We start from the raw sequence: 27419 nt of genomic DNA, 5'->3' as shown, positions 1-27419 counted from the left end.
TTTCATTTTCTAAGATTACCTTGCTTCTTCTTTTTAGTATTTAGTTACCAAACGCATTAATCTACTGTGCTGTAAAATACTGCATATAACAAATAGTCCTTCATTGTGACAATTGGGAGTCATGTCATTTTTTCCTGTACAATATTTAAGCCAACCATGAACTATGGAGGGGTATAATGAAAATTAATTTAGCAAGCAACTCTAAAGGTGACACAGAAGCATTGTATGAGCAATCTATAATTTTTACCATACTTTTATAACTCTACGCATTATAGCTCTACGCGTCGCCGGAGTATTTTATAACAATGAAAAGCAGAAACTACCAGTTGTGTGTGGAAACACAGGATTTGGTGTCAGACTAAGCGACCCTACGTTTGAGTCTTTTCAACAGAGAACAATTGGAAAGTATGTATGCTAGTGAAATAGTACTCCAACAGAGAATGTCCATGGATATCTGAGAACATAAAGGTATCTTGGAATAATATAGCTGCAAATTCTTACCATATATCGATTAATTTTAGAGAGACTGTTACACAATATGCTGATGGTATGTATTATTCATTGAAAACTAGGGCCAGAACAGGCGAGACTTTGTTTTAATTTACTTTGCTTTCTCAAAGTAAAGGAAATCTTTGGGATCCATTCTGCCCCATATCACTTATGTGTATACTATGACTGCTATTTGTTTACTTCAAAGGAAGAGCTGTGTAACATGCTTTACTTCCTCCATCTAGTTCATTTGTTACAGTTAAGCACACAATACTGTGTGTATAATTTCCAACTGATATGGAGTGAGGTAATTGCTTATAAAATGAAACTACAAGACCATTGCATCAATCCATCTTTTCCAGAGTGGAAATGTGAATTGAGAATTATTACCCAAGTCATGGCCCCATTCACCACTTGTGATAGGTAAGGAGGGGGATTAAGCCCCATCAAGCAAGGTTAAGAACTTCAATTGGTCGGACTCTGCACCTGAGAGATGATTGATTACCTCCTGGCCAAAGAAAGTGGAACTAGTTCTTATAACTAGACTAAGGGAGCTCAGTTAGGGAGATAGGTGTCTCTGGTGTAGAGTACCATGGGATAGGGTTGAACAGACAGGAAACACAGGAGGAAGAACTCTGCTTGAGCTGGTTAGGTTCCTGCAGGGGAATCCCTAAGATAGGGCCAACAAGAGGAGGGCAGAAGGGGGATTAGTTTAACGATTTGTTTGGACTTTGATTTGGACTTGCTTGTGCTACCCCGGAAGAGGTTTAGACTTTCATGTGACTTGGCTGGAGGTGAGCTGGGAGAAGACAAAGGCTGGGAAAGGCCATTGCAGGGCAGGGAAGATCCAGGAGGGGGCTTCAGAAACTAGTTGTTGTGCAATGCTGTGACCTGAGAGAAGGGGGTGCCAGCATCGTGAGAACATATTATTACGCTACTGTATCCCTAAATACTACTAGCCTGGTTTTCAAAAGTGTTGAGGTCCCTCATCTTTCATCAGCCCATATGTATCAGAAACATCATATTTCTGACCATTCATATAGTTCCAGAATATACCACTTCCTAGTCATTTGACCATATTCAATCATTCCAAAAAGCTTCTTACACTACATTTAGTAATCAGTCAGTTTAAGAATTTTTACATCCAGCTAAAATGAATCATTGTTGAATGTTGATAAATTAATTTACAGTACCTTAAGAAAAAGAGAAAATAGAGAATTGATTGCCAAAAAAAAGGCTGAAGCTAAGACAATATTTAACAGAAATCAAGACTGTTTTTTATTTTGGTTTTTTATAGAAAATAAGTTTTGAGGATCAACTTTTATAAAGTACTCTGAAGATGAAAGTACTAAATTCTATTAAGTAATCCCAGTCCACATGATACGCAAAGGGAAGTTTCAGGTGCATTAAGAGGACATTTACAAGCCGTTAAGGATATGAATATATATTTATACGAAGATTCTTACATGCTTCTGTGCATATACAAAGGAATAAAGTATATTTTGAAGAAGACTATAATCTCCCCAAAACTTAAATCCACAGCTTCCCAGCCAGCAGTTGAAAGGAGCTGTCTGTGGAAAGTGGGAAGAGGTCAAAAATATCTAAATGGATGCAGCTATTTAAGAACAAGAACATTGACTCCAGTGACTATCCAAAGAACATTCCTAGCTTCAGCTCGTTTCAGATATCAGTATAAATGATTTGATATAACTTGCAAATAAAACCCCAAAAAACCAAACCAAACAAAAACCCTCACTGTGCTTCCTTTCGTAGGGATATGTGTATCTTTCAAGAATTTATGCAAATACCCAAGAAGGTATATGATATTCCATTGTCACCACTGCACTGCACCTTTGGGTGCCTCTTGATGCTTTGCTGCTGTAGCTGCAACCTGGGCCTCTCTCAGCCTACCAGCATGTAGGTCGCACCCTGAGTGTTTGTGTATAGCCATAGCCCTGGTTCAGCAACTCTGATTCCAGTAGTCTGGCAGCAAACACCAGCCACACACAGGCTTACAGCACCCTTGGTTACCACTTGCAGGGTGATCCCAACACATTCCCAATCCTGGATTTTCTTCCAAAATGTGTGTTCTGAACTGTCCAGCCTCTCCTGGCCAGTCCAGATATATTAGGTCTATTGCCCCTCTCAGCAGATCAATATATAACAGTTTGCAACGCTAAATAGAGTTACCCACACAGTTCACAAGACTGGATTCGTTTTCATTAAAGAATAAAACAAGTTTATTTAACTACAAGGAGGTAGGATTCAAGGCAATACAAACATAAGTCATTAAAGACAAAAATGGTTACAAGAGAAATTAAGATAAAATACTTCGTAGTACTAAAACTTAACAAACTAGACTTGATTCAAGGCGGAAATATTTATACTTCCATACACACAAACCATGCATATACTTTTGGACTGTGTGATTTATTTTAGATTGAGACAAGCAAAAGGGTCATGATCCTTATTAGGGCCTGCAAGCACTGCTATCATATAAATTGGGGTTGCCAAACTGTGGCTTGCAAGCCACATGCAGCTCTTTTACTGTTAAATTGTGGCTCACGGAGCCCCCCATGTCCTCCTGTTTTTCACCTACCAGTCTTTGGGGGACGGGGGAGCTAAGAACCTCTGCCTTGCAGCAGGGTGGTGCAATAGAGGCTTCTCCCAGTGGGGAGGGGAGGTCTCAGGGCTTCTGCCCAGCGGGTATGAGGGGCCTTGGGGCTTCAGTCTCACAGGGAACACCGGCCAGGGCTCGAGGCTTCAGCAGGAGCAAGGCTGAAGCCCCAGCTCTCAAACTTCTGAAGATTGTCATATGTGGCTTGGAGGGCCAGTAAGTTTGGTCACCCCTGATATAAATTATCTCCATGAATGCGTTATTTCATATGTAACAGTCTGCCCTGAGCTGAACACTAGCTTCTGCACGAAAAAGTCCTTAAAGATTCAGCTGCAGTGTTCCAAACCAATAATAAATTACATAGCTTTATACATAATTACTTACAGACCATCACCTATATCTGTATGCAAAACTCTTGTTAATATTGACATTTTTGACAAATGGAAAATGAGATGACTATGTTCAATGCTATTAAAGGCAAAATGTTTCGATTTATATTTTAGTGCATTAAAAATGTGAATCCTCATTCTGATTTCATTCTTTTTTTTGTTACATGTTTTTCTTTCCATATTATTTTAAATGACTTTTCTTGTATTGTAAGCACATCCAAATGTCTGTAATTTGGGGGAAGCATTTAGGTTGTAGGGAGCACAGCAAATCATTTGGGGTAATTGAAGTTTTAAAAGAGAGAGACCTGTCTGCTTTTCATTTTTAGGGTGCAGCTAAGCCTGTACCTCTGCTTTTTCCCCCCCTCCCCTCAGTTGGTTCTCTCCACAAGCATGTGACATTAGCCTTCAGAATATTTCCTGCAGGGCAGTATTAGCTCACCACTTTCCTAGGTCCAGCATTCCACATCCACTTATAACAAGGGTCCTATGTGATTTTGATATTTAAAACCTTTTGCAGCTGCCGCACTGCTTTCCTCCCCCTTCCAGCATGAGGAGGAGGAGGGAGAGGATTGCCAGCAGTACAGGCAGTGTTTAACCTCCAGAAGTCTTCCAAGGAGAGAGAGGTGAATAGCCCTTCACTTCCTCCTTTCAAAGTATCCCTTTCCTATTGAGGCTAAGCTTTGCTCCACTAGAGTCCCTTGGCTTGGGCTGACAGAGGATGCAGGCATACTCTGAATATCATAGCAGTTGCACTCCTTTGACATTGCTTTTTAAAAAGGGATTTTCAGAGGCAGCAAATGGTCAAACCTGGTAAATTTGTTTTAATTTGAGAGTGGCTGGGCCCTCTCTCTCACTCTTACCCTTTTTCTTCTTGGCAACACAAAGAAGCCCTCTTCCTACTGACGTTATTCCATGACTCAGAGGGTGGAGCCAGCAGCAGAAGGCTGTCATAGGGCAGGCTGGTGAAAGGGCTAGGAAGTAGGTGTGTGAGGGGTTATACACCTTGTATGACACATGCATTTGGCAACCGTATGTGTATCTCAGGTAAAGTGTCATGCATTTCACAGAGATTGAGACTCCTCCACTGAACAGCCTTTGCCTAGGTGAGGAAGGGGATTTGGGTTGGGAGCTTAGAAGACCTTGTGTTTCTTGGTTTCCTTTTCAATTGAGTGCTGTTAACATTTTCTGTACAGTTCACAGCTCTTAGCATTTACCAAAGCCTCAGATTCCTATCCCAGGAGTCAGCAACTATCATTCCCCCTTCCCATTCTACAAATAACAAAGTCACAGCAGGCAGGGCCACCAAGCCTTTTAGGCTGAACATGCTAAATCTGTGAATGTGGCTGACCTCTCTGTAAGCACAGCCCTAACCATTAGATGGCACTTTCCTTCCAGAACCAGGATCAAGACCTAGGGATCTGTATATCCAACAGCCCACTGCTGCCTCCAAAACACCTGTTTAATCCACTGGGAAAGTGGGTGTTCGCCACCTCTAGGGACTATTCCACACAGAGGATAACAACCTACTTCTGATACTAGTTGCTTGTTTAGTTCAAGTGCAAGAGATCTGTGTTCTGTATTTGAAGGTCCTGAGTTCAAACTCTGCTGCCTATCCATGTGGGAGAAAATAGCATATGATCGTGTAATTAAAGACTATCTCAATACTTCTGCACAAAGGGGCAGGATTAAGATTGCATGAGTAGGAAATGCCAGACAATGTGAACAGGGCACTGGATTTGCGATGAAGATTCAATTCCCAGTTCTGCACAGTGTTGCTTAGTGACCTTGTGCAAGTCACATTCCTCCTTGTGCCTCCACTTCCCAATCTGTAAAATGGGTGGAATGATACTGACCTTTGTACAGCACTTTGAGGTCTATGGATGAAAAGTGCTATGTAAGAGCTGGGTATTATTATTATGCTGATTATATTATATGCACATAGTGAGTTTTGTCTAAATAGACGAGACCTCCCCTTAAATTGGTATGAGGACCTTGGAGTAATTGTAATTGTTATAAATGCATAATGTTTTTAAGGCTGGAAGGGACCATTAAACCATAAAATCTGACCTAGAATTGCTCCCAGTTACCCTGAATTGAGTCCAGGAACTTGTGTTAGATTTTAGTCAATCTATGGTCAAAGACATCAAGAGATGGAGAATCCACCACTTCATTGTTTGTTCCAATAGTTAATAACTCTTGAAAAACTGTCTTATTTCTAATTTGAATTTATCTGGCTTTAACTTCCAACCATTGGTTTTTGTTATGCCTTTCTCCTCTGGATTAGAGTCCTTTTAATACCCAGTATTTTCTCCCAGGCATGGTACTCATACATCATAATCAAGTCACCTTTTTGATCTTTCTTTTGATAAGCTAAACAGATTGAGTTCTTTAAGTCTCATGCTGTAAGACATTTTTTCCATCCCTCTAATCCTTTGTGGCTCTTTTCTGTACCCTTTCCAATTTTCAGCATCCTTTGAAAATGTGGACACCAGTACCAGGTCTCATCAAATGCCATATACAAAGAAAAAATCACTTTCCTACTCCCCTGTTTATCATACAAGAATCCTGTAGTCCTTTTTGCCACAGTGCAGCACTGAGAACCCATATTGAATAGTTTTTCTGCTACCATCTCTAATCTTTTCTAGAGTTGCTGCTCTCCAGAATACTTCCCTATTCTGTAGACATTGCATGCATTCTTTGTTCCAAGATGTCTGACCTCACATTTGGCTATATTAAAACATTTTGTTTGTATGGGTCCAGATACCCTAGCAATCCAAGTCGCTCTGTATGACTGCCCTGTTCTCATTATTTACCGCTCTGACAGTCTTTGAATGCAGCACGCAATTGGCTTCATTGTAACTGGTCTACAGAGTTTCTGAGGAGTGTTCCTTCTGGTCATCTTTCTTGAGGGCTGGGACGTACTTCTCCCAGCCAAGAAACCAGGTTCTTTGGTGGGTGCAGGCAAGCTTACAGCTTTTCCTTCCCCATATCCCATGCAATATTTCTTGGGCTCTTGCCTGCTGTTTTTCAAAAGATAAGTTCCCTGTTGTCTACAAGTGACTCTGCTTCCCTAATGCTTTTGCTGGTAACATTGTTCCCTGCAGGACAGGGTCAGCTGGGGCACCAAACTGGTTAAAATATGAAGGTAACAACCACGTTTTTAATGTGTGTAACTGATTGATTGATTTTTTTTTAAACTGAAGATTGGAAAAAAAAAATCTAGATCCAGCCACCCTATGCACTGAAGTAACAGAGTAACTCCTCTTTGTACAGCTAACCACTTTACAGATTTAACAGCCACAAAATGGTCAAGAGTAACACTTCAGCCAATTGGCACAATTAACAGTGATACATTGGCCAACACAAGTATTTCTTTATGATGCCATTTTCCCAGCTAACTATTTTTTTTCCTGCTTAGGTCCAGAGCATTATTCGTTCCCAAACCAGCATGGGCATGCGTCACAGAGATCGTTCTACTACAGGAAATACTCTAAAGACTGGCTTCAGCTCTGCCCTGACGACATACTTTTTTGGATCAGATCTGAAAGGAAAGCTGACAATCTCAAACTTCTTAGAGTTCCAGCGCAAACTTCAGCATGATGTTCTAAAGCTTGAGGTGAGAATTTGTTGACTTGGGGGGCGGGGGGGGGGCTGACTGAGATCAGTCATGGAGTGCACTACTGTGGTGTGCTGAGATCACCTGAAGGCTGTCTTCATAAGGGTGAGTGTGGATGTGGGCAAGGAGGGAGAGCTTGTGCTGTAAATGTATTATAGCGGCTGCTGAGACATAGGAATTATCATACAGAATCAGATTAGTGGTTCAATATCTTGTTGACAGCAAGTTAGCCAGCATGGATTGGAGGTCACTTCCTGGGATTTCTAGTGTTGTCCCATTCTTATATTATATGAGAGCATCAAGAAGCTCCCAGTCAACACACGCTCATATTCTGACTAGCAGTCCTGCAAACTCAACCTGGGCTCTAAGTGACCAAGTGTAGTATCTTACATTTCAGCCAGAAATAACTATTTTGCGAGCTAAATAATCTCCTCCCTTAAACCTGTGTGGCTCAGTTACTTTCAGTAAGGTGGCACACATGTAACTAGCTAAACCAGTAATGAACTCAAACAATTCTGTTTGATGTACAAGAAGGAAGAAAATCCTGTTGCTTTTTCTTCGCTGCTAACTGGAGTAAAAAGGAATCAATTTCTCATTAAATTAATCATTACAAATAATTAATCCTTAAAGTCAGCAAATGTGACTCTGAACACACACAGGGAGCAGACTGATTGAGTTAGGAATATGCCTTTTTTTTTTTTTTAAGTGGCATTTTTCAGACTAGAACTAACTACATTTTTTTGTTCCTCAGTGGCCTGTAATTGGAAATGAGAAAAATAAACTTTAAGAGTTGTGGAAAAATGAAACTAGTTTCGCAGTAATGAGGGTTATAAATAAATAAGGTTATTTCATGCTCAGTGGCTGCAACAGCACTATACTCCCTGAGTTTTCCAAACACCAACATTGCCCCCTCTACACCATGCAAAAATTGTCTCTGAAATATCTTCCTTGTCTATTGTTTTAACCCACATAGTCTCTCCACTGGTTCCCTCTTCCCCAGTGCCTCGGGTTCAAGCTTATCACACTTCTCAAAGTCTTACATAACTTAGGCCCTCTCCACTACCTGCCTTTGTTTTTTCATGTCATCCCCCTCCCCCCCCCACTGCCTCCTCTACTCCACAAATGATGTTAGTTTTGTCCATTCATTCATCAGCTTCTCCCACACATATCTCAGTGGCTTCATTCATGTTCTTTCCTCTGTGAGGAACATTCTTCTGAGTTCATTCATTGCTTTATTCACATTCATGTATTTCCCAAAGACCCATTTCTGCAATGAAGCGGATGGCGTTTCTAGCTGACTTGTAAATATAAGTTTGAAGAGTAATTATGAATAACTTGTCTTTAATTTTAAAAGCAGTAGTATAACTGAACCTTGTATTATCAAAGCCCTGCAAATCACCACCTTGATCACTGAAGTAATGTTTGAACCCCTTCGCCTTGCATTGACTTTTTGTCTTTAGGTAGTAAGCTCCTTTGGGCAGGGCATATTCCTCCTTATTCTGTTTAGAAAGTGTCTAGCACATTATGGCATTATCAGAAACCAGTCCCCTAATGGGTCACTCCCTCATATGGGCGTAATTATCCATGACTGCTGCCCACTTGAAAAAGAGATGGGAGGAGGAGGAGAAATCAAGCAATTCTGAGGAATTTTTTCAATATATAATCAACTGGTGGCTTTTTTTTTTTTTTATTGAGTGAATTTAAAAAATCACTATCAATAATACTCAAGGTTGTTTTGAGTGCTATAACTGCAAAATAGATTTTGAAGAAACTATTTACTTCTCTAAAGGGTTGGATTTATGTATATTTCAACTACTGATTTGAAACTCTATAAAGCAGCTGTTCTCACAGTGGGGAAGCTCAGATTTTTCTTCCAGGAAAATTCAAAAAGGGACATTATCTTACTCTGGGCTCAGTCAACAGAAAACAGTCTATTGCAGGAGTAGGCAACCTATGGCACGCGTGCCGAGAGCTGATTTTCAGTGGCACTCCTTGCCACTGGTCTGGGGGACTCTGCTTTTTAATTTAATTTTGAATGAAGCTTCTTAAACATTTTTAAAACCTTATTTACTTTACATACAACAATCGTTTAGTTATATATTATAGATTTATAGAAAGAGACTTTCTAAAAACGTTAAAATGTATTACTGGCATGTGAAACCTTAAATTAGAGTAAATAAATAAAGACTCGGCACACCACTTCTGAAAGGTTGCCAACCCCTGGTCTATTGTATTGAACATACTGTATGGTCAGTTTCTTTTGCTGATTGCTAAGGTGAAAGAACTCTTTCTAGCTAGGTTAACAGCCTTCCCTGTTGATGTGGTGGTGTTTTTTTAATGAATTTTTTTTATCATCAGAATGTTCACACATGTTTCAGGACAGTTTCCGCTGAAACACCCTCTGAATAGGATTGTATCAGGTAATGCCTGAATATTTTTCTCATTCTCTACAGGAGAAATTCTAAGATGACACTACAGAAACACTGGAATAGTGAAGTCCTTTACTTCCTCCTTTTGCTTACCTTTTTTAAACCTAACTATATTTCCCATAATTTTGTTAAAATCTCAGCAATTTGCTCCATTGTGGCTGTGAAGAGTAAAAGTAACCACAACCGGGGGAAAAACAGAAGCCTCTAACAACATAATAGAACTCTCCTGTGGTTTGGGTACTTCTATGATTTATTTTCTTCTCCACTTACACCTTGCTGCTTAATTACAGCCTTTGAAATCAGAAATTGGCATGCAATGTAGTTTATGGTTCCCACTGTATAAATTAAAACATGTATGAACTACGCAGTTGGTTGGTTGCCCTCCGGATGTTGCTTTTTCTTACTGGATAGTTAATGCACATATTTCCTCACTTGTTGTCACTCTGCAAGAGACAAGTGCTGTTGTAAGAAATGTTTCTCCTTTGAATAAGCAAGCTGAGCCATCCCTGTTTACTCTTGAGCAGTGGTGTAACTTTGTACTCTGTCCTGTTGGGATATGCAGTGTTTTGCTGGTATAATACCATATGGATGATTTTGTTCCACTCATTTGAAATAGAGGCAATTTCACATCATACTTTATACTACTTCTGCTTCTTAGCTTTTTCTTATAGATGCCACTGAGGACAGAGTAAAGAGGAAGAGGGAGATGGGTAAGATCCTGGCAACCAGTGTTACATTTTATTATTAATATTTCAGAAGGTCTCCTCCCTCCCTCTTCCAACTGGTTCCTTATTACTAGCAATGGGATGTTGCTATTAGCATCAAAACATTGGTCAAGTATAGCTTGAGAATACCAACACCAATTTGCTATAATATGGTATTTTTAGGAAAATTTACTGGCCATTATTTCCTGATGGCCTAACACTTGTGATGGAATCCAATTTTGAGTCACCCAGTCTGTTCCATAGGCTTGGTGTCTCAGAATTAGTCTGCCAGATGTACATGGAAGTTATTGCCAGGCCTTGCACTTAATGTGGGACCAGCAGATGCTCCTGGGGCAAGCGCCAGGATTGCTCCCTGTCAAAGACTTCTCGTCTAGTAGTGGAGAAAAGAGATACAAAGTGAATAGCAATGGGATTTTCTGAAAATGGTGTTACAAACCCAGGCCTCATTTCCATTGTCCTAAAATCTTGTTTCTCTTGCAGGGAAGAGGTTGCTGTAGGGGGGAGTCAGCAGCCAGTAGGATGACTATGCGTCCCTGAAAACAATCCTTGTTTTCAGGGCCTGTCTTGGCACTCAAGAAAAATTTTTTTTGGTTATTTTTAATAAAAACGAATTGTAAGAGGCGCCATTGGCACCCTGCTCTGAACAAAGCATGCACACACTGCATGGAGTCCTAAATTATCTCTTTTTAGGATTTGGCTTTATTGATAACTCCATTAACAACAACAACAAACTTCAGCCACAGACTTCTCCACAAGGTCAGCTGTTCTTGGGGCTCTCCTGTTGGGATTGCCTGTGTCCCAGAAAGATACTCAAAACCTTATATCCTGGCTGGTTCCAACAAGAAGCCAGCTTGAATCGGAAGCAATACTTATGCAGGGTTCCAGTTCCTGAAGTTAGAATGAGTCAGATGAATTATTCATTCTTTTGCCAGGTCTTACAAATGACCCACCCTGTTAAATGTCATCTGAAATATTGTGTACAATTCTCACCACCCATGGTCAAGAAAGATTAATTCAGACTGAAACAGGTGCAGAGAATAGCTACTAGGATGACCAAGGGAATGAAGGGCCTATCTTGTGAGAAGAAGCCAAAAGAACTTGGCTTGTTTAGTCTCTCAAAAAGAAGGCTGAAAGGGGGGGATGTGGTTACTCTGTATAAATACATCAAGAGAGTAAACACCATAGAGAGCGAAGAGCTATTTAAGTTAAAGGACAATGTTGGCTCAAGAAAAAATGGGAATAAACTGAAATTTAAGCCCATTGCTTCTTGTCCTATCCTCAAAAGTTAAGGAGAACAATTTTTGTCCCTCCTCTTGTAACCTTTTATGTACTTGAAAACGTTCAAATATCCCTGTCTTCTCTTCTCCAGACTAAACAAACCCAATTTTTTTCTATCTTCTCTCATGTTCTCTAGACCTTTAATCATTTTTGTTGCTCTCTGCTGGATTTCTCCCATTTGTCCACATCTTTCCTGAAATGTAGCACCCAGGACTGGACACAATACTCCAGTTGAGGCCTAATCAGTGTGGAGTACAGCAGAAGAATTACTTCTCGTGCCTTACTTACAATACTCCTGCTAATACATCGCAGAATGATGTTTGCTTTTTTTTGCAACAGTGTTACACTGTTAACTCATATTAGCTTGTGATCCACTATGATCCCCAGATCCCTTTGCTCAGTACTCCTTCGTAGGGTGTCATTTCCCATTTTGTATGTGTGCAACTGATTGTTCCTTCCTAAGTGTAGTACTTTGCATTTGCCTTATTGAATTTCATCCTGTGTCTTGTGTTCCTAAAGTGCATGCTTCAGATGGTCACCTAAAAGTCAAGAAGGGATGTTTTCCTCCTTCCCTCCCCCCAATACATCCTAGGTGTGTAGTTTTTTGTTTGTCTGTCTCTTTCCTCAGAAATATCAGAGATGGCCATGACTAGACATGACACTGAACAGAGAGGGCCAGTTTTCTGAGGTGTCAGTGAGCATTCTCTCTATCACATGCTTAGCTGGCTGGTTCTTGCTCACATGTTCAGGGTCTAATTAATCACATGGGATTAGGAAGGAATTTTCCCCCAGGTCAGATTGGCAGTGACCTTGGGGTTGATTTTTCCTTCCTTTTCAGCATGGATTGGAGGTCACTTGCTGGGATTTCTTGTATGCAGATCATATCGATAGCATGTTGCTGAACAAGAGCACTGATAAGTGTCACTTGGCTGTCGATAAACCCTCAGCGATGAGTTGTAAGACTCTGCATGTGGGCCCAGTGATATGGAATCTGCGGGATTGCACATTCTTAGGGTTACTGGAAATGGCGATACTGGGATTCTTCAAGTATGAACTTACGGAATTTGGTTTTCTAGGACAATCATTAGTTTCCCTGAACTTTGCTGGGTACTGACAGCTGGTGCCACAAAAACGCTGATCCATTGCCACCCTTACTGGGAGTTTTAGGATGCATCTCACTTTAAGAATTCCCTGCCATTGCAGAGGCCTCAGGCATTGCTGCACCTTGGTCCCTCCCATCGTCTATGGCACATGACAATTTAGTCTCCTGTAGGCTGTAATATTTTGGCCTAATTTTGCATCTTGGATTTAGTGTGCAGGTGCTGGGTGGTACTGGTGACCTGTGATATATAGGAGGTCAAACTGGAAAAATCTGGTGGTCCCTTCAGACCTTTTAAATTCAGCAACTATTTCATCCTGTTTTTTGTAAAACTCGGCAGACTACTACAAATCTTTAGTCATGGTTACCATAGTGAAATAAGATTGCTGCACAATTAGTGACGGTATGTCAGCTTTTCTACTACTATAATTTATGTGGATGAAAAGATAATTGATTTCAATTGGAGTCTTGACTACTGACCAGCAGTGGTGGAAATAAGAGTGTAGCAATGTCAAATTGGTTAAGCTCCATAAGCCACAGCAAGAATCTATAAATCAAACAGTTAAAGAAAAGGTTTTTTGAAGGCCAGTTGTAACTTTTCAAATTGAATCTACCAAGCTGTCACGGGATGCACTCACTGCTTGTGGTGCCGCCTCCTGGCCATGCTGGGGATTAGTTCTGCCAGGTTTTGCACCCACTCCCTCTCTGAAGGTGTCTTTCCAATTGTCCTCTTATCCTGCAGGCCTCTCTTGCTCCAGGAACCGCAGCCTCCTTTTTGTGACTCGGTCCTCTGGCCAGGTCACTATGTGGTTTCCCCTTCCAACAGTACCAGAGTCTTTCCAGGTCAAGTCGTCCCAGACAGTCCAGTGTCCTCTGCCTGGTCTGTGCCATGTCCCCAGTAGCTGATAGGGGAACCCGGGCCCATGCTCTATTCCAGGTTCCAGCTCAGGGGCCATCTAATCAGCAGCCAAGGTCTGCACTCCTGTTCCTTGTTGCTTTCCCCTGAGCCTTCTATCTTTCTGGCTTGCAGCCTCTCAGCTCCTTCCTCTCAGGGAGTGACTGCAGCCTACCTTTCTGCAGCCCCCTTCTGCTCTCTGCTTCTGTGCTTTATACAAGACCTTCCTGTTCCTGCCCAGCTGAGCCTTATTTAATCAACTCCTGCTCCCTGACTCCTCCTCCACGTGTAGCCCAGGGAATTAATTGGCCTACTAGGCCACCTTAACCTTTTCAAGGGTTGTGTGGGATAGATACCCCGTAACACAGAGAAAAAAAGTTTTGCAGTGTAACTTACTACTGAAGTAGCTTGCCTCTTAGCTGTAGCTTCAAAGAAATTGTGTATAAACTGTTTTTGTAAATTAGTTGTGGTTTACATTCAGAAAGATAGCCAAGGAAGTATACTGTAGTGCAAAATACAAGTGCTAGGGTTGATGTCCATATCTGTAAGTCTGTTTATCCTTATAACTTACACCATGTGTAGTAGTAGGGACCACTTTCCCATGTTGCCCCACCAGTGTGCCTCAGTTTTGATCTAGAGGGACCACTTGAGGGTGAGGGTCGAAGCTTATTCATCAGTCCCCTTCATTCCTTGGTAGTGTGCTTCTGTTGATAAAGGTTTTAGCTGTGATATGATAGTCTTCAGACTATGCATTGAATTGAGCCTATATTTGCCTGTTATTTACTCTTCATTACACAAGAACTAGGGGTCACCAAATGAAATTAATAGGCAGCAGGTTTAAAAAAACAAAAGGAAGTATTTCTTCTCACAGTGCACAGTCAACCTGTGAAGCTCTTTGCCAGAGGATGTTGTGAAGGCTCATACAGTAACGGTTCAAAAAATAACTAGATAAGTTTATGGAGGATAAGTCAGTCAGTGGCTATTAGCCAAGATGAGCAGGATGGTGTCCCTAGCCTCTGTTTGCCAGAAGCTGGGAATGGGTGACACGGGATGGATCTCTTGATGATTACAGGTTCTGTTCATTCCCCCTGGGGCACCTGGCATTGGCCACTGTTGGAAGACAGGCTACTGGGCTAGATGGAACTTTGGTCTGACCCAGTATGGCCGTTCTTATTCTTAAATACATGGAGTGAGTCGTTGAACTGTCAGATGGTAACAGCTATTGGTCATTACTGACCAGGACAGTATTTGAACTAGTGAGCAAGAAGAAAAGGATTACTTTGTCCTATCAACAGTTGTATGAGCCACCCAGTCCATCTGTATGTATACCACTTCTCCTGCTGCTTAGATTTTTGTCCATATACTTATGTAGTTTTTGTCTTCTTTTCCCTCCATCTCCAGTCTAATCTGCTTCCTTTTTCATGTCCCTCCCTTGCTCTTGCCCATCTCTCCTCTCTATCTTTGCCACATCTATTCCCTCTCATTTATAAACACTCACTCTGGCATATGTTTACCCAGTTTCACCCATTTCTTCCTTCCTTTGTCTCCCCTTCCCTCCTTGAAGTAGTCAGGTGCTCACCTGTGACTGGCAAATGGATAGAAACTCATGTATGCTGGCCTAGGTCACAGCAGTAGCTGCCCACATGTGGTGGTGGTGGTGATGGTGTTAGTAAACTGCCTCTCCTCCCCCCTCTATGATAATCATTGCTGCAGAGTTACAAGGAAGTGTCTCAGTTACTTTCAGACACCTTAAAGTGAAACCTGAATACTGAAGGTACAGGGGCAGGAAATGTGTAAATCTATCTATCTTAAAACTAGATCCACTTAATTTCCATATTTTAATTGTTTTCTTCTCCATGTGCTGATAATTAAATAATAAATTGCATGGATCAATCTTGCAGCATGTCTGCTTTTCGTGTTCTTATGTTGCAGTCAGATTTGTACAATACCGCTTTGTACAGTACCAGCACAAGGAGGTCTTGGACCATGACTAAAGCTCCCAGGCACTACAGTTATACAAATAATAAGAATGTTAATTCTGGTGCACAGAGGGTGGTTATGTGGAAATGAAGTCATCAGCATAGATTTAATTTCACCTCCTGATGAAGTGAAATAGTTAAAAAATAGAGGAGAGGGAGAAAGGAGAACACAATCAAAAGGGAAATGAGATACTATCCAAGAATGTGAATGAGCAAGAAAGTGTGTTAGTAATAAATGGTGTTCTAACTGTAGCGTTGGCATACACTACTCATGGCCTTGAGCAAGCTTCATAAACTGCCTCAATTACCCCATTTATAACATGAATATAATTAGGGCTGTCAAGCAATTAAAAACAGTTATCGTGATTAATCACACTGTTAAACGATAACAGGATACTATATATTTAAATATTTTTGGATATTTTCTACATTTTCAAATATATTGATTTCAATTACAACAATGTAGAAAAACATCCAAAAATATCTAATACATTTCCAATTGGTATTCTGTTATAAGTGCACTTAAAACTGCTATTAATTGTGATTAATTTTTTTAATCACAATTTTTTTTTAGTTAATTGTTTGAGTTTAACTGTGATTAATCGACAGTACTAAATATAATACTTAATTCACCAGGGCGTTTATAAAAGTGGTTTGACATAAAGGTGCTGTATAAGTGCTAATTTATACTTTATAACTAGCACAGTTAGGCTATGTCTACACTACGGACCTTACAGCGGCACCACTGTAAGATCTCCCGTGTAGCTGCTTGGAGAGAGCTCTCCCATCGACATAATTAAACCATCCCCAACGAGCAGCAGTAGCTATACTGGCGGGAGAGCATTTCCCACTGACACATTGCTGTCCACTAGTGCTTTTGTTGGTGAAACTTACATCAGTTGGGAGGGTGATATTTTTTCACCCCCTTTACTGACAAAAGTTTTACCGACAAAAGTGCTCGTGTAGACAAAGCCTTAGATTGGGCTGAGATTTCCACACAGAAGTTAAACCTTTTTGTTATATCCGATTAAACAGTATATTCTTCCCCAATTGATGGCACTTACTGTTTGAATAAAAAAAATTTTTTCAGAGAATCTTAAAGTTACATCTCTTAGCCCAGGTTGTAAGCAGTTTAAAATGGACACCTACAAAAACGTTGTGGTGCTTCTAGCTTTTTTTAGATTGCTCCAGAAAATAAATTCTTGCAGTTCTTTTGTTTTTTGATTGAAAAACTTCCTAATTTCTACGTTGTAGCCAATTCAGAGAATGTTAAAGTTTATTTATGGGTCAGTTTTTTTTCATTTGTCCACATAATGAGTATTAACTCTTTCTGTCTCTGTTGCAATGACTGCCTTCAATATTTTTGTAGTTCCATATATTTGTTGTCAAATGTTCTAGAATTTAAGCGTTCATTTAAAGAAAAAAATCACTTTTAGCCCTGATGATTGCTATTAATATTCTTTAAATCACTAATGTTGTGGTAGCTATGAAGTAAACCATGAGAGAAGTTAACATTGTTGTCCTCCTGAATCTGCAGGTGGCCTGAAAAAGTGATTCTGAGAGTTGTGAACTGCCTCGTCTGTCAATAGTGTTTAAAACTCTGAAAGCCAGTGCGTAATGATTTAAATCTCAACATTATTCACTATTTCACCACGGTTCCTTTTAGTAGAAACATCAGCTAACGTTACAGATAGTTTTGATGACAAATTAATTTGATGGGCTCTTAATTGTCAAATCTGTCTGACACTTGTACTTGATGCCCTGCTGGTTGAGTGATTAAATCATTTGTCACCTAAAGTTTTGATGACTGAAACTTTAAATGATGAAAGTGTTGGTATCCCTTGTAGATTATTTCAAAATCTAAGGCAAGGGTTATATTTTATTAGAGTGCAAATTTTGGATTTATGAACACTTAGTCTTAACAGTATGTATTTAAATTGTGATGTTTTTCCTGCAATGTTTTAGGTCACATTAATTTATCAGAACATTTATTTTATGAATATCCTGTATATAAATGATTTTGCATAAATTATTTGCAGTGGAGAATGGGTCGTATAATGTATTTTTTCAGGATGAATTACCAGAGAATGCCGTACAGCTCAGCCAGTTAAGAGATTCACCAGTTTAGGGACTGAGCTATAACCAAGCACTCCCTTCTAGAGCTTGCCCAAGGGTATGGCTACACTTGAAACTTCAAAGCTCTGCCGCGGCAGCGCTTTGAAGTGTGAGTGTGGTCGAAGCACCAGCGCTGGGAGAGAGCTCTCCCAGCGCTGCATGTAAACTACATCCTCTACGGGTGTAGCTTGCAGCGCTGGGAGCCGCACTCCCAGCGCTGCGGCACTGATTACACTGAGGCTTTACAGCGCTGTATCTTGCAGCGCTCAGGGTGTGTTTTTTCACACCCCTGAGCCCGAAAGTTGCAGCGCTGTAAAGCGCCAGTGTAGCCAAGCCCCAAGTGTGCAGGAGGAGAATTGCTCTTCTGCAGATATTTGAAGTTTTAGATTGCTTCTGTTAAGAAGAAAGAATAGTAAAGCTAGTGTAGATCTGCTCTTCAAGTGTGAAGTGCAAAAGAATCTGTAATGTATTTATCTTTGCTTTACTTTCTATTAAAATTGAACTGGGTAGTTAATGAGGAAGTGAGTTAGGGCCATTTGTGCTATGAGTAAATTATCAAAGTGCTCAGTGATAACATAGTTGTCCCCTAACCTGGTTACAGAGCTTTCATTTGATAGTGAAGACGGGACCCAAATCATGCTAACCCATCATCCTATGATGTCAGCTGCTGGCATCCGTGATGATAAAGAAAAATATTCTGATATATTTTCGGTCAATTCAGATATGCCAGTGGCCTATGTAGGGGAGAGAAAAACAAATATTAAAAATGTTGTTTTAAAGTGCACAGTATTCCAACCATGGTTTAGTTAGTGGGAGGGATATTAAGCACAGAAATCTATAAATTAACTTCCATTTTTAACAGGGAGGAGACAAAATGCAGCAGCAGATTAAGAAGTGGAATGGATGAGATCCTGGCAAAGAATCAGCAAGAAATAGACTAAATTATGTGTAGCTATTTGAATGTATTCCAATCTGCCGGATTTGATTAATTCTACTCTGGAGTGCTAAAGAAACATGCAGAGCTAGTGCCTGTGCTGATAATTATTGCTAAGACAGCAGAGGTCCCAAGGGGTGGAAAAGGGCAAACAGTACCTATTCTAAGAGTACCTATTCTAAGAGTGAGAGCCAGAGAATTAAAGCAGTAAGCTGAATTTTAATACTTGATATGTTGATAGGACAATTAATAAAATAGATTTTTTTAAGCACCTAAGGGAAGAAAAGTGACCATTTGGTATGGCTGTTTAGTTACTGGTTTCAGAGTAGCAGCTGTGTTAGTCTGTATCTGCAAAAAGAACAGGAGTACTTGTGGCACCTTAGAAACTAACAAATTTATTTGTTCCATTCTATGCATCCGAAGAAGTGGGCTGTAGCTCACGAAAACTCAGGCTGAAATAAATTTGTTAGTTTCTAAGGTGCCACAAGTACTCCTGTTCTTTTTGTTTAATTACTGTTATATTGCCTATGAGCTTTTTTCTTAGCATGGATAACAAAAATCAATTATGAATTAGTTGGAGCTACAACATGGATGACACAACACTGAAGAAAACTGAATATATGCTTATGGGGAGGACAGGTCTGTGTGTGGAGAGGACTGTTCATGCGGATTGTCCTCTGCCACATGAAATGGGAAAGTCCTCTGGGCCTATCATGGATTGTCCAGTCCCACCCTGGACCTCCTGACGTCACTCCCCATGTTCAGGATCTATACTCGAGGAAGCAGAGATTGGGCAGGCTGGGGGCCGAAGTGGGTAGACTGGTGGTAGGTCTTGAAGAATTCTCCCCTTCTGATCTCAGGTTTTCCCAGTAAAAGGTTGATTTATCTTTTATGTGGAGACGCCTGACCTTGGGTTCCACAAAGATCAGTAGGGGAGGGAGTGGAGTCTGTGAGATTTCCTTCCCAGAACCAGCTCCCGCAGGTGGGGGTGGCTCAGGCCATCAATTATTAATGACTCAGTGTCAAGCTGGGAGGAGTTGCGGAGGGGGTCCACAGAGGTCCATAGTAGTTTCAATGCCATTGCAACATGTTATGGTCTTAAAGGACTGAATGGAGAGCATGCTAATCAAATTTGGAGATGTCATAAATGATAGTTAGTTAGAATTCAGTACAGTCTCTACCAGTTAAAATGAGCTGTACTAAACACAACTAGGTTTATTTCAGACAGCTATGAAATGCTTCTTGTAAGGAGGTGCAACCAAACCTACAAATGTGGAAATTGGGGAATGCTAGCCAGGCAGCAGTTGTAAAAAGGGTCTGGTCTTGGTATTTATTATTGCATCAGCTGTATGAAGTATTAATTTGTTGTCAGGAAAGACAACTGCTGTATTTGGTTGTATCAGTGGACAGGATCATGTGAAACAATCAGAATAATTACTGTGCTTTGGCTAAGCATTAATTGGAGCCTGGTGTTGAGTTTTTGTACCACATAGCCAAAAACTGGAAAGAATTCAGGGTCGAAGGCAAAACTGATTTAAAGGCTTTAAAAATAAGATTCAGAAAAATTTATGAGACCTGGGCATGTGCAGTTTAAAGGAAAGACAGAAGGGAGACACAATTCTCTCAGTAAACATAAAGACTTGCTATATAGAAGACTGGGACCGCTAATTATAATCAATCAGTAAAGGTAGAACAAGTAGTAATAGGCTTAAATTGCAACAGGAAAAACTTAAGTTAAATATTAGAAAACGTCTATAACTGTTCAGAACCATTAGGAAAGGACGGTGCCATTTGAGTGATTAATTTACCTTTATTGGAGGTACTTTACACCAATTTATCAGAGGACACAGTTACATTAATCCAGTCACAGTCTAGCAGACTACCAGAAGCCTCTTCCCACCCAAATTAATCCTTAAGGAGAAGAAAGACAGAACTCTTGGGCTATGGCTACACAACCACTGATGTTGGCAAAACTTATGGTGCTCAGGGGATGTGCCTGAGCGAAATAAGCTTCACTGGCATAAGTGGTAGTATGCACAGTGCTATATTGGTGGGAGAGCTTCTCCCAGCGACTGAGCTATTGCCACTCATTGTTTTAATTATGTTGACGGGAGAGCTATTTCCCGTTGGCATAGAGCTGCTACACAAGAGATCTTACACCAGCGCAGCTGTGTCAGTACAGCTGCGCCACTGTAAGCTCTCTAATGTAGACATGGCCTTATTCAAACACACAGCAAAGATAACAAATTTATGGGCAACACACATTTTTACATGTTGTTTAGTTTAATCCTTTGGAAGTTATACTTCAAATCATAATTATTAGTTTGCTACTTTACTAAATGTCAAATTAAGATGTTTGGGGCAGGTTGTGGATTCTGAATTTTGCTGATGATAATTTCAGTAACTTTTTATGTTTAGGTCAGGAAAGACCGTGATATCTTCTAGCCCTGTATATTGGATCTTAAAATCATTACACTTGTATGTACAGAAAATTGTAGAAGTCCTGTACAGTTGGGCTCACAGTAACTAAGATATACAAAATATGGCTTCACAGTTTGCGAGGTACAAAAATAATTTAAAAACACGTAATTGGAACTTCCCGAGAAGCTTTTAAACATGTTTTATACAAAATACATAGTGGATAGAGTGGTTTAAAAGTTCTCATTTGTGATGAACTCTACAATTCATTTGTAACTTTGATGCTCATGAGTTCGTGTTGTACGTATTACTAATGTGATTATCTTTATACCAGGCCAACCATCATGCAATCTATTTATCTTTGTATGTTAGACTAGATATTGTAGATATTTAGCAAAATTACAGAAGAAGGTAGGGCGGGAAGTAAAGAGTTCTGTGTCCAGCTGAAATTGACATCTAAATAGTTATACTAATAACTTCTTGCTTCCTTTTTTTATTAAATCGTTTGAGTAAATCAAAGCTTTTGTTGTTATAAAACCAACCTCATTTATGCTGATTTATGAAAGAATGCTGCAAATTCAGTTTTTAGGACATATGGTGCTCGATTTGCAGAGATACTGAGCGCTGACAACTCCAGCTAATGTAAATGGTAGTAGCAGTTTCTTGGAACCTCTGAAAATATAACTCAAAGATTTTATCTTTTGGTGAATGGCATTGTCAAACAGTGGATTTTAACATTATTGACTGAATTAAGCAGGAGGAGCAGGCTAATTAAAATAGAGCACCTTTGTTCATTCTCTCTCTCTCTCTCTCTCTCACACACACACACACACACACACACACACACACACACACACACACACACACACACACACACACACACACACACACACACACACACACACACACACACACACACACACCCCTTTTAGTTTCCTAACTGAAGACCTCAGTAATCGCAATGGTCAAACTGCAGAAGACTGCAGTGTACTGATAATCAGCCTTTTCCCAGCTGCCGTCACATGTCCCAGACTCTGTGAAGGGAAGGAATCACCACAGCAATTTTAGAAGCTTCAAAGATTTCATTTTTATTTTGAAATACGTGTTTACTCATTGTCATAGTATCTTTCCCCAATCTGAACCTTAGAGTCCAAAAAGTTGGGGTACCAGCATGAATTCCTCTAAGCTTAATTACTAGCTTAGATCTGATACACTGCCACCACCCAAAAATATATAGTGTTTTGGGGCACTCTGGTCCCCCAAAAAACCTTCCCTGGGGACCCCAAGACCCAAATTCCTTGAGTCTTACAACACAGGGGAATAAACCATTTCCCTCTCCTTCTCTCCCCCTCCCTTCTCTTTCCCTGTTAAGTACAGACTCAATACCCTTGAGCCTCAACAAGGGGAAAAAATCAGAGGTCCTAAAAAGCAAAACTTTTAATAAAAAGAAAGGAAAAAAAAGTAAAAATTATCTCTGTAATTTAGATGGTAAAAGTTACAGGGTCTTTCAGCTTATAGACACTAGAAAGAAGCCTCCCCCCAGCAATATGCAATTTAAAATACTTCCAGCAAAATACACATTTGCAAATATAGAAAACAATCAAAAGACTATAACCGCCTGTTCTACTTAATACTCACTATTCTGAATATATAAGAGACTGTAGCAGGGAGATTGGCAAGAAACCTGGTTGCACGTCTAGTCCCTTCCAGGACCCATAGAGAACAAAGCAAAACGCAAAAAACACAAACAAAGGCTTCCCTCCACCGAGATTTGAAAGTATCTTGTTTCCTGATTGGTCCTCTGGTCAGGTGTCCGGTTCACTGTTTGTTAACCCTTTACAGGTAAAAGAGACATTAACCCTTAACTATCTGTTTATGACAGTCCCGGACTCTGTGAAGAGAAGGAATCACCACAGCAATTTTAGAAGCTTCAAAGATTTCATTTTTATTTTGAAATACGTTTTTACTCATTCATAATGTCCAGATTAGGATATTTAAGTGAAAACAAAGCTTATGAAAGCTCCAGTGAGGCTGCAGGATTTTCAGCTTCTGAGAAAATCCAATGTGGTTGCTACGTGGAGACCATGCAGGATTCACAAATCTGCCACAGTATTTTAGTAATTGCTGAAAACTGATGAGCAAATACTGAACAAAATAACTGGATTCGTTTTTTTTAAACCTGATCAGAGATTGTCATGTCTTTAAATAACCAGCAGTTTTGGTTTCCAAAATTTGAAGCATCCAGCTTTAGAAAGGAATAAACTCTCACGTATGAAATTTCTTTGACATCCATTGTCATCTTTATTTTATTTAAATAAAATGTTTGTCTCTTCCATTTTACAGATTCACTTTACATTCTGAAGACACAGCTATCCTTGGTCTGCTTCCTACATCTTCACTAAAAGTACCCGTTTTAGCTACTGATGTTAATATTGCTGCAGTAATGATGTAGGAAGCAGAATGTCAGCTTGATTCTCACTGTTAGGTTGAACTTGGAAGTACTGGAAGTAGTTTGAAAAACAAACTTAGTTTCCTTGGTAAATTGAGCAACAAAGTCAAATGGAGAGTAAACATAAATTAAGTAACAGGCAGCAGAGATTCTGTATATTTATAAAATGGTTTTATGTATCTGTTGCATGGAGAATATTATTTGCGCTTCCAGATTGAAAGCTAGTAGAATGGAGAGCTCAAAATGCCCATTCTATTCTAAGAACTAAATGTGACTGCAGAGCTATTTCACTGTAATATTTTATAAATTAATACAGTAGTAGATGTGGAGTGTCTTCTTCTTGCCTAGAAACTATACAGTGTTCCATTTTGTTAGGGTTTAAAAGTTCCAAATAAGTAAATGAAGACAGTGGGGCAAAAGAGTTGTAAGTAGGAATGTGGGTTTTATTATAGTGCAGGGGTAGGCAACCTATGGCACGCGTGCTGAAGTCGGCACGCAAGCTGATTTTCAGTGGCACGCACACTGCCCAGGTTCTGGCCACTGGTCCGGGGGGCTCTGCATTTTAATTTAATTTTAAATTAAGCGTCTTAAACATTTTTTAAACCTTATCTACTTTACATACAACAATAAAGTTTAGTTATATATTATAGATTTATAGAAAGAGACCTTCTAAAAATGTTAAAATGTATTACTGGCACGCGAAACCTTAAATTAGAGTAAATAAATGAAGACTCAGCACACCACTTCTGAAAGGTTGCCAACCCCTGTTATAGTGAATGCCATGCGATGTGTTCAACTTCTGACTGTAAGATGACTTTTACTTACTATAGCTATATGTGTGTTGTGTTTCCTTTCTGGGTAGGAGGAAGCTTTTTCTTTTTCTCTCCTTCCCCTTTTCCTGAGGCCTTGTTGTCATAGAAGAGAATTAAGGTAAAAGTCCTGCATCTTTTCCCTCAACAAAGCACTAGAGACAGTTGAAAACAGAATACTTGTCCATTTTTAATATATATGGAGCCAGGATACGTTTTGTCTCTAATGGTACGGTGGGTTTCCAAATAGTGTTGCAAATGAGTTCTGGGACATGAAGCTTGTCTGAACCACTTAATTAAAGTTTGGAATAAATTTGTCTTTTAATTTAACCAAACATGCCATGGGGAGATTGTCAATGGTAGTTGGGCACGTAGCTTCCATTGAATGTCAATCTAACTGCCATTTGAAAATCCTTGTTCTTCTTCGAGTGATTGCTCATATGCATTCCAGTTAGGTGTGTGCGCGCCGCGTGCACGTTTGTCAGAGAAACTTTTACCCTAGCAACACTCGGCGGGTCGGCTGGGCGCCCCCTGGAGTGGCGCCGCCATGGCGCCGAATATATACCCCAGCCAACCCGGCCACCCTTCAGTTCCTTCTTACCTCCCGTGTCGGTCGTTGGAACAGTGGAGTGCGGCTTAGCTGACCTCCACCTTCCCTAGCTACTTGTTGTTTCTTCTAGTTATATTCGTAGTATAGTTAACTATATAGTAAGTGTTGCGGGGTTCGGGGAGTAGCCCCATCCCCGCACCCGGTGCCAGAGCTCATGCCTGGCTCACCGGGTTTCAAGCAGTGCTCGGCCTGTCATAGGCCGATGCCAACAGGAGATCCCCACAACTCCTGTTTGAAGTGCCTAGGGGAATCGCACTTATCCGCTAAGTGCCCAATTTGTAAGGCTTTTAAGCCAAGAACTAAAAAGGACCGGGACATTAGATTGAAGCAGCTCCTAATGGAAGCGGCCCTCACACCATCGCCCTCGGCACCGAGCACGAGCCAGTCGGTGAGCAGAGGCACCCCTACGGCACCGGGCGTCGACGGTACACCTAAGGATTCCCAGCACCGGCCACCGCTGGCACCAAAATCGACTCCGCGCCGCTCCCTCTCCCCGAGGTCAAAGACGGCGAAGGGTCAGACGGCAACACCAGCATTGCAGCCAGAGACTGCACCTAAGTCTGACCGCCCGGCACCAATACCTGCCGTGGCACAGCCAAAACCAGTACCGTCGACTCCAGCCCCACGAGGGCAGTTGAGTCCGGCACCTGATAGCTCCCCGGCACTGGCCGTGGTAGAGCTCACTCTGCCATCTACCCCGGAGACTTTCTCCGCTGCGAGGGACGTGATCGCCATCACCGAGGCGGCACCGCCCCTACCCCCAGCACCGCTGGTGCCGGTATTGCAGTCCATGGGCAAGCCGACCCTGACCACACCGCCATCTGTCAGCGTAGCGGACCGGCACCGATCAAGATCACGGTCCCGCAGGCGCTCTGAGTCGAGACGTCGCTCCTGCTCTCGACGTCGCTCTCGGTCCCGGCGCCGGTCCTCGCCACGGCACCGCTCGGACTCTCAGCACCGGTCAGTCTCTCGCTCCCCAACCCGCTAGTCGCGGTACCGCTCCAGCTCCCTGCACCGTCCCAGGCACCGTACCTCCCGGAGCAGGTCAGGGCGTAGAGACTTGAGATCCCAGTCGACCTCCCGGCACCGGGCCGGTCACAGGTTCCGGTCTCGCTCTCAGTACCGCTCTGCGTACCGGCACCGGTCCCCACGATCGAGGGGTGCGAGATCAGTCGGGACTTCCGCTCCAGGCTTTTCTGCTCCACCATGGCCGTCCAGACACACGTCCGTATCCTCCCAGGCGGACAGCTATTACGACCGGGACCGGGATACAGAGGTGCCTACGGGGGTTTTCCAAGACTCTCGGCCGCAGGACATAGGACCTCAGCAGTGGTCCTTCTGGACACCCTGGGCCTACCACCAAGCCCAGGGTGCCCCCCCTGGTCCATACCTGCTCTGCTGCCTCAGAACATCGGGCACCAGAGGCCACCATTTCCCGCCCCCCCACGGTTGAGTCGGAAGAGCACGCGACACATCCTCCGGACTCCCCGGGGCAGCTGGAGCAGGAACTGTCCCAGGAGCAGGAGGCCGTCCAGGACCCCCTCGTTCCCTGGTATCCTCCTCCTCCTCACCAGATGAGCTTGTGGCAGGGACCTCGTCATCAGGGCCCCCGCCGATAGACCTCAGGGCCATCAGGACCTCCTGCGCAGAATGGCCCTCAACATCAACCTCCCAGTGGAGGAGGTCCCGGAAGTCGAGGACCCCATAGTGAGCATCCTCACCGCTGATGCTCCCACCCGGGTCGCGCTGCCATCCATTAAAACCATCCAGGCCACTGCCGACAACCTCTGGCAGTCTCCAGCCTCCATTCCACCGACGGCAAAGGGAGTTGAGAGAAAGTACATGGTACCCTCTCGGGGGTATGAGTACTTGTACGTTCATCCTCCTCTCTCCTCCTTAGTTGTCCAGTCGGTCAACGAAAGGAAACGACATGGCCAGCAGGCACCGGCCCCAAAGTCCAAAGAGGCCAGACAGATAGATCTCCTGGGTCGTAAGCTGTACTCAGCGGGGGCCCTACAGCTCCGAGTGGCCAACCAACAGGCTCTACTGAGCCGATACAATTACAACACTTGGGCAGAAGTGGGTAGGTTCTCCGAGCTGCTACCCCCGGACTCACGCCAGGAGTTCAACCGTTCCTGGAGGAGGGAAAGAAAGTGGCCAGGACCTCTCTCCAGGCCTCCCTAGATGCGGCCGACTCAGCGGCTAGAACCTTGGCCTCGGGAATTACCATGAGGCGCATCTCCTGGCTCCAGGTCTCTAACCTACCTCCGGAACTGCAGTACACCATCCAGGACTTACCCTTTGATGGCAAGGGTTTGTTCTTGGAATAGACCGATCCCAGGCTGCAGAGCCTGAAGGATAATAGTCATCATGCGCTCGTTGGGGATGCATACCCCGTAACCCAGCGTAGACCCTTCAGGCCCCAAGCACACCGCCCATACTTTACACCTCGGCAGAGGCAGGACCTCAGTAGAAGGCGTGGGCGGGAGGCCGCAGATGCCAGCCTGGTCCCCAAGGGGGCCAAAACCACGGCCCTCTAAGGCGCCACCGGGCCCCAAGTCCAACTTT

At 42.1% G+C, this 27419-nt stretch overlaps 1 protein-coding gene across 4 annotated transcripts in view; it reads left to right on the top strand.

The window, feature by feature from the left end:
* MICU1 (mitochondrial calcium uptake 1) overlaps window positions 1-27419 on the top strand; it is a 231194-nt gene that overhangs the window by 142927 nt on the left and 60848 nt on the right. For all 4 annotated transcript variants that reach the window (XM_050959515.1, XM_050959516.1, XM_050959519.1 and 1 more), the window contains one exon: window positions 6914-7111. In XM_050959515.1, coding sequence (XP_050815472.1) covers window positions 6914-7111 — 198 coding nt within the window. The remainder of the gene's footprint in view (window positions 1-6913; window positions 7112-27419) is intronic.

Source organism: Gopherus flavomarginatus, chromosome 6 (assembly GCF_025201925.1).
Source record: "Gopherus flavomarginatus isolate rGopFla2 chromosome 6, rGopFla2.mat.asm, whole genome shotgun sequence".
NCBI lineage: Eukaryota > Metazoa > Chordata > Testudines > Testudinidae > Gopherus > Gopherus flavomarginatus.
This window is presented reverse-complemented; position numbering and strand designations above follow the sequence as displayed.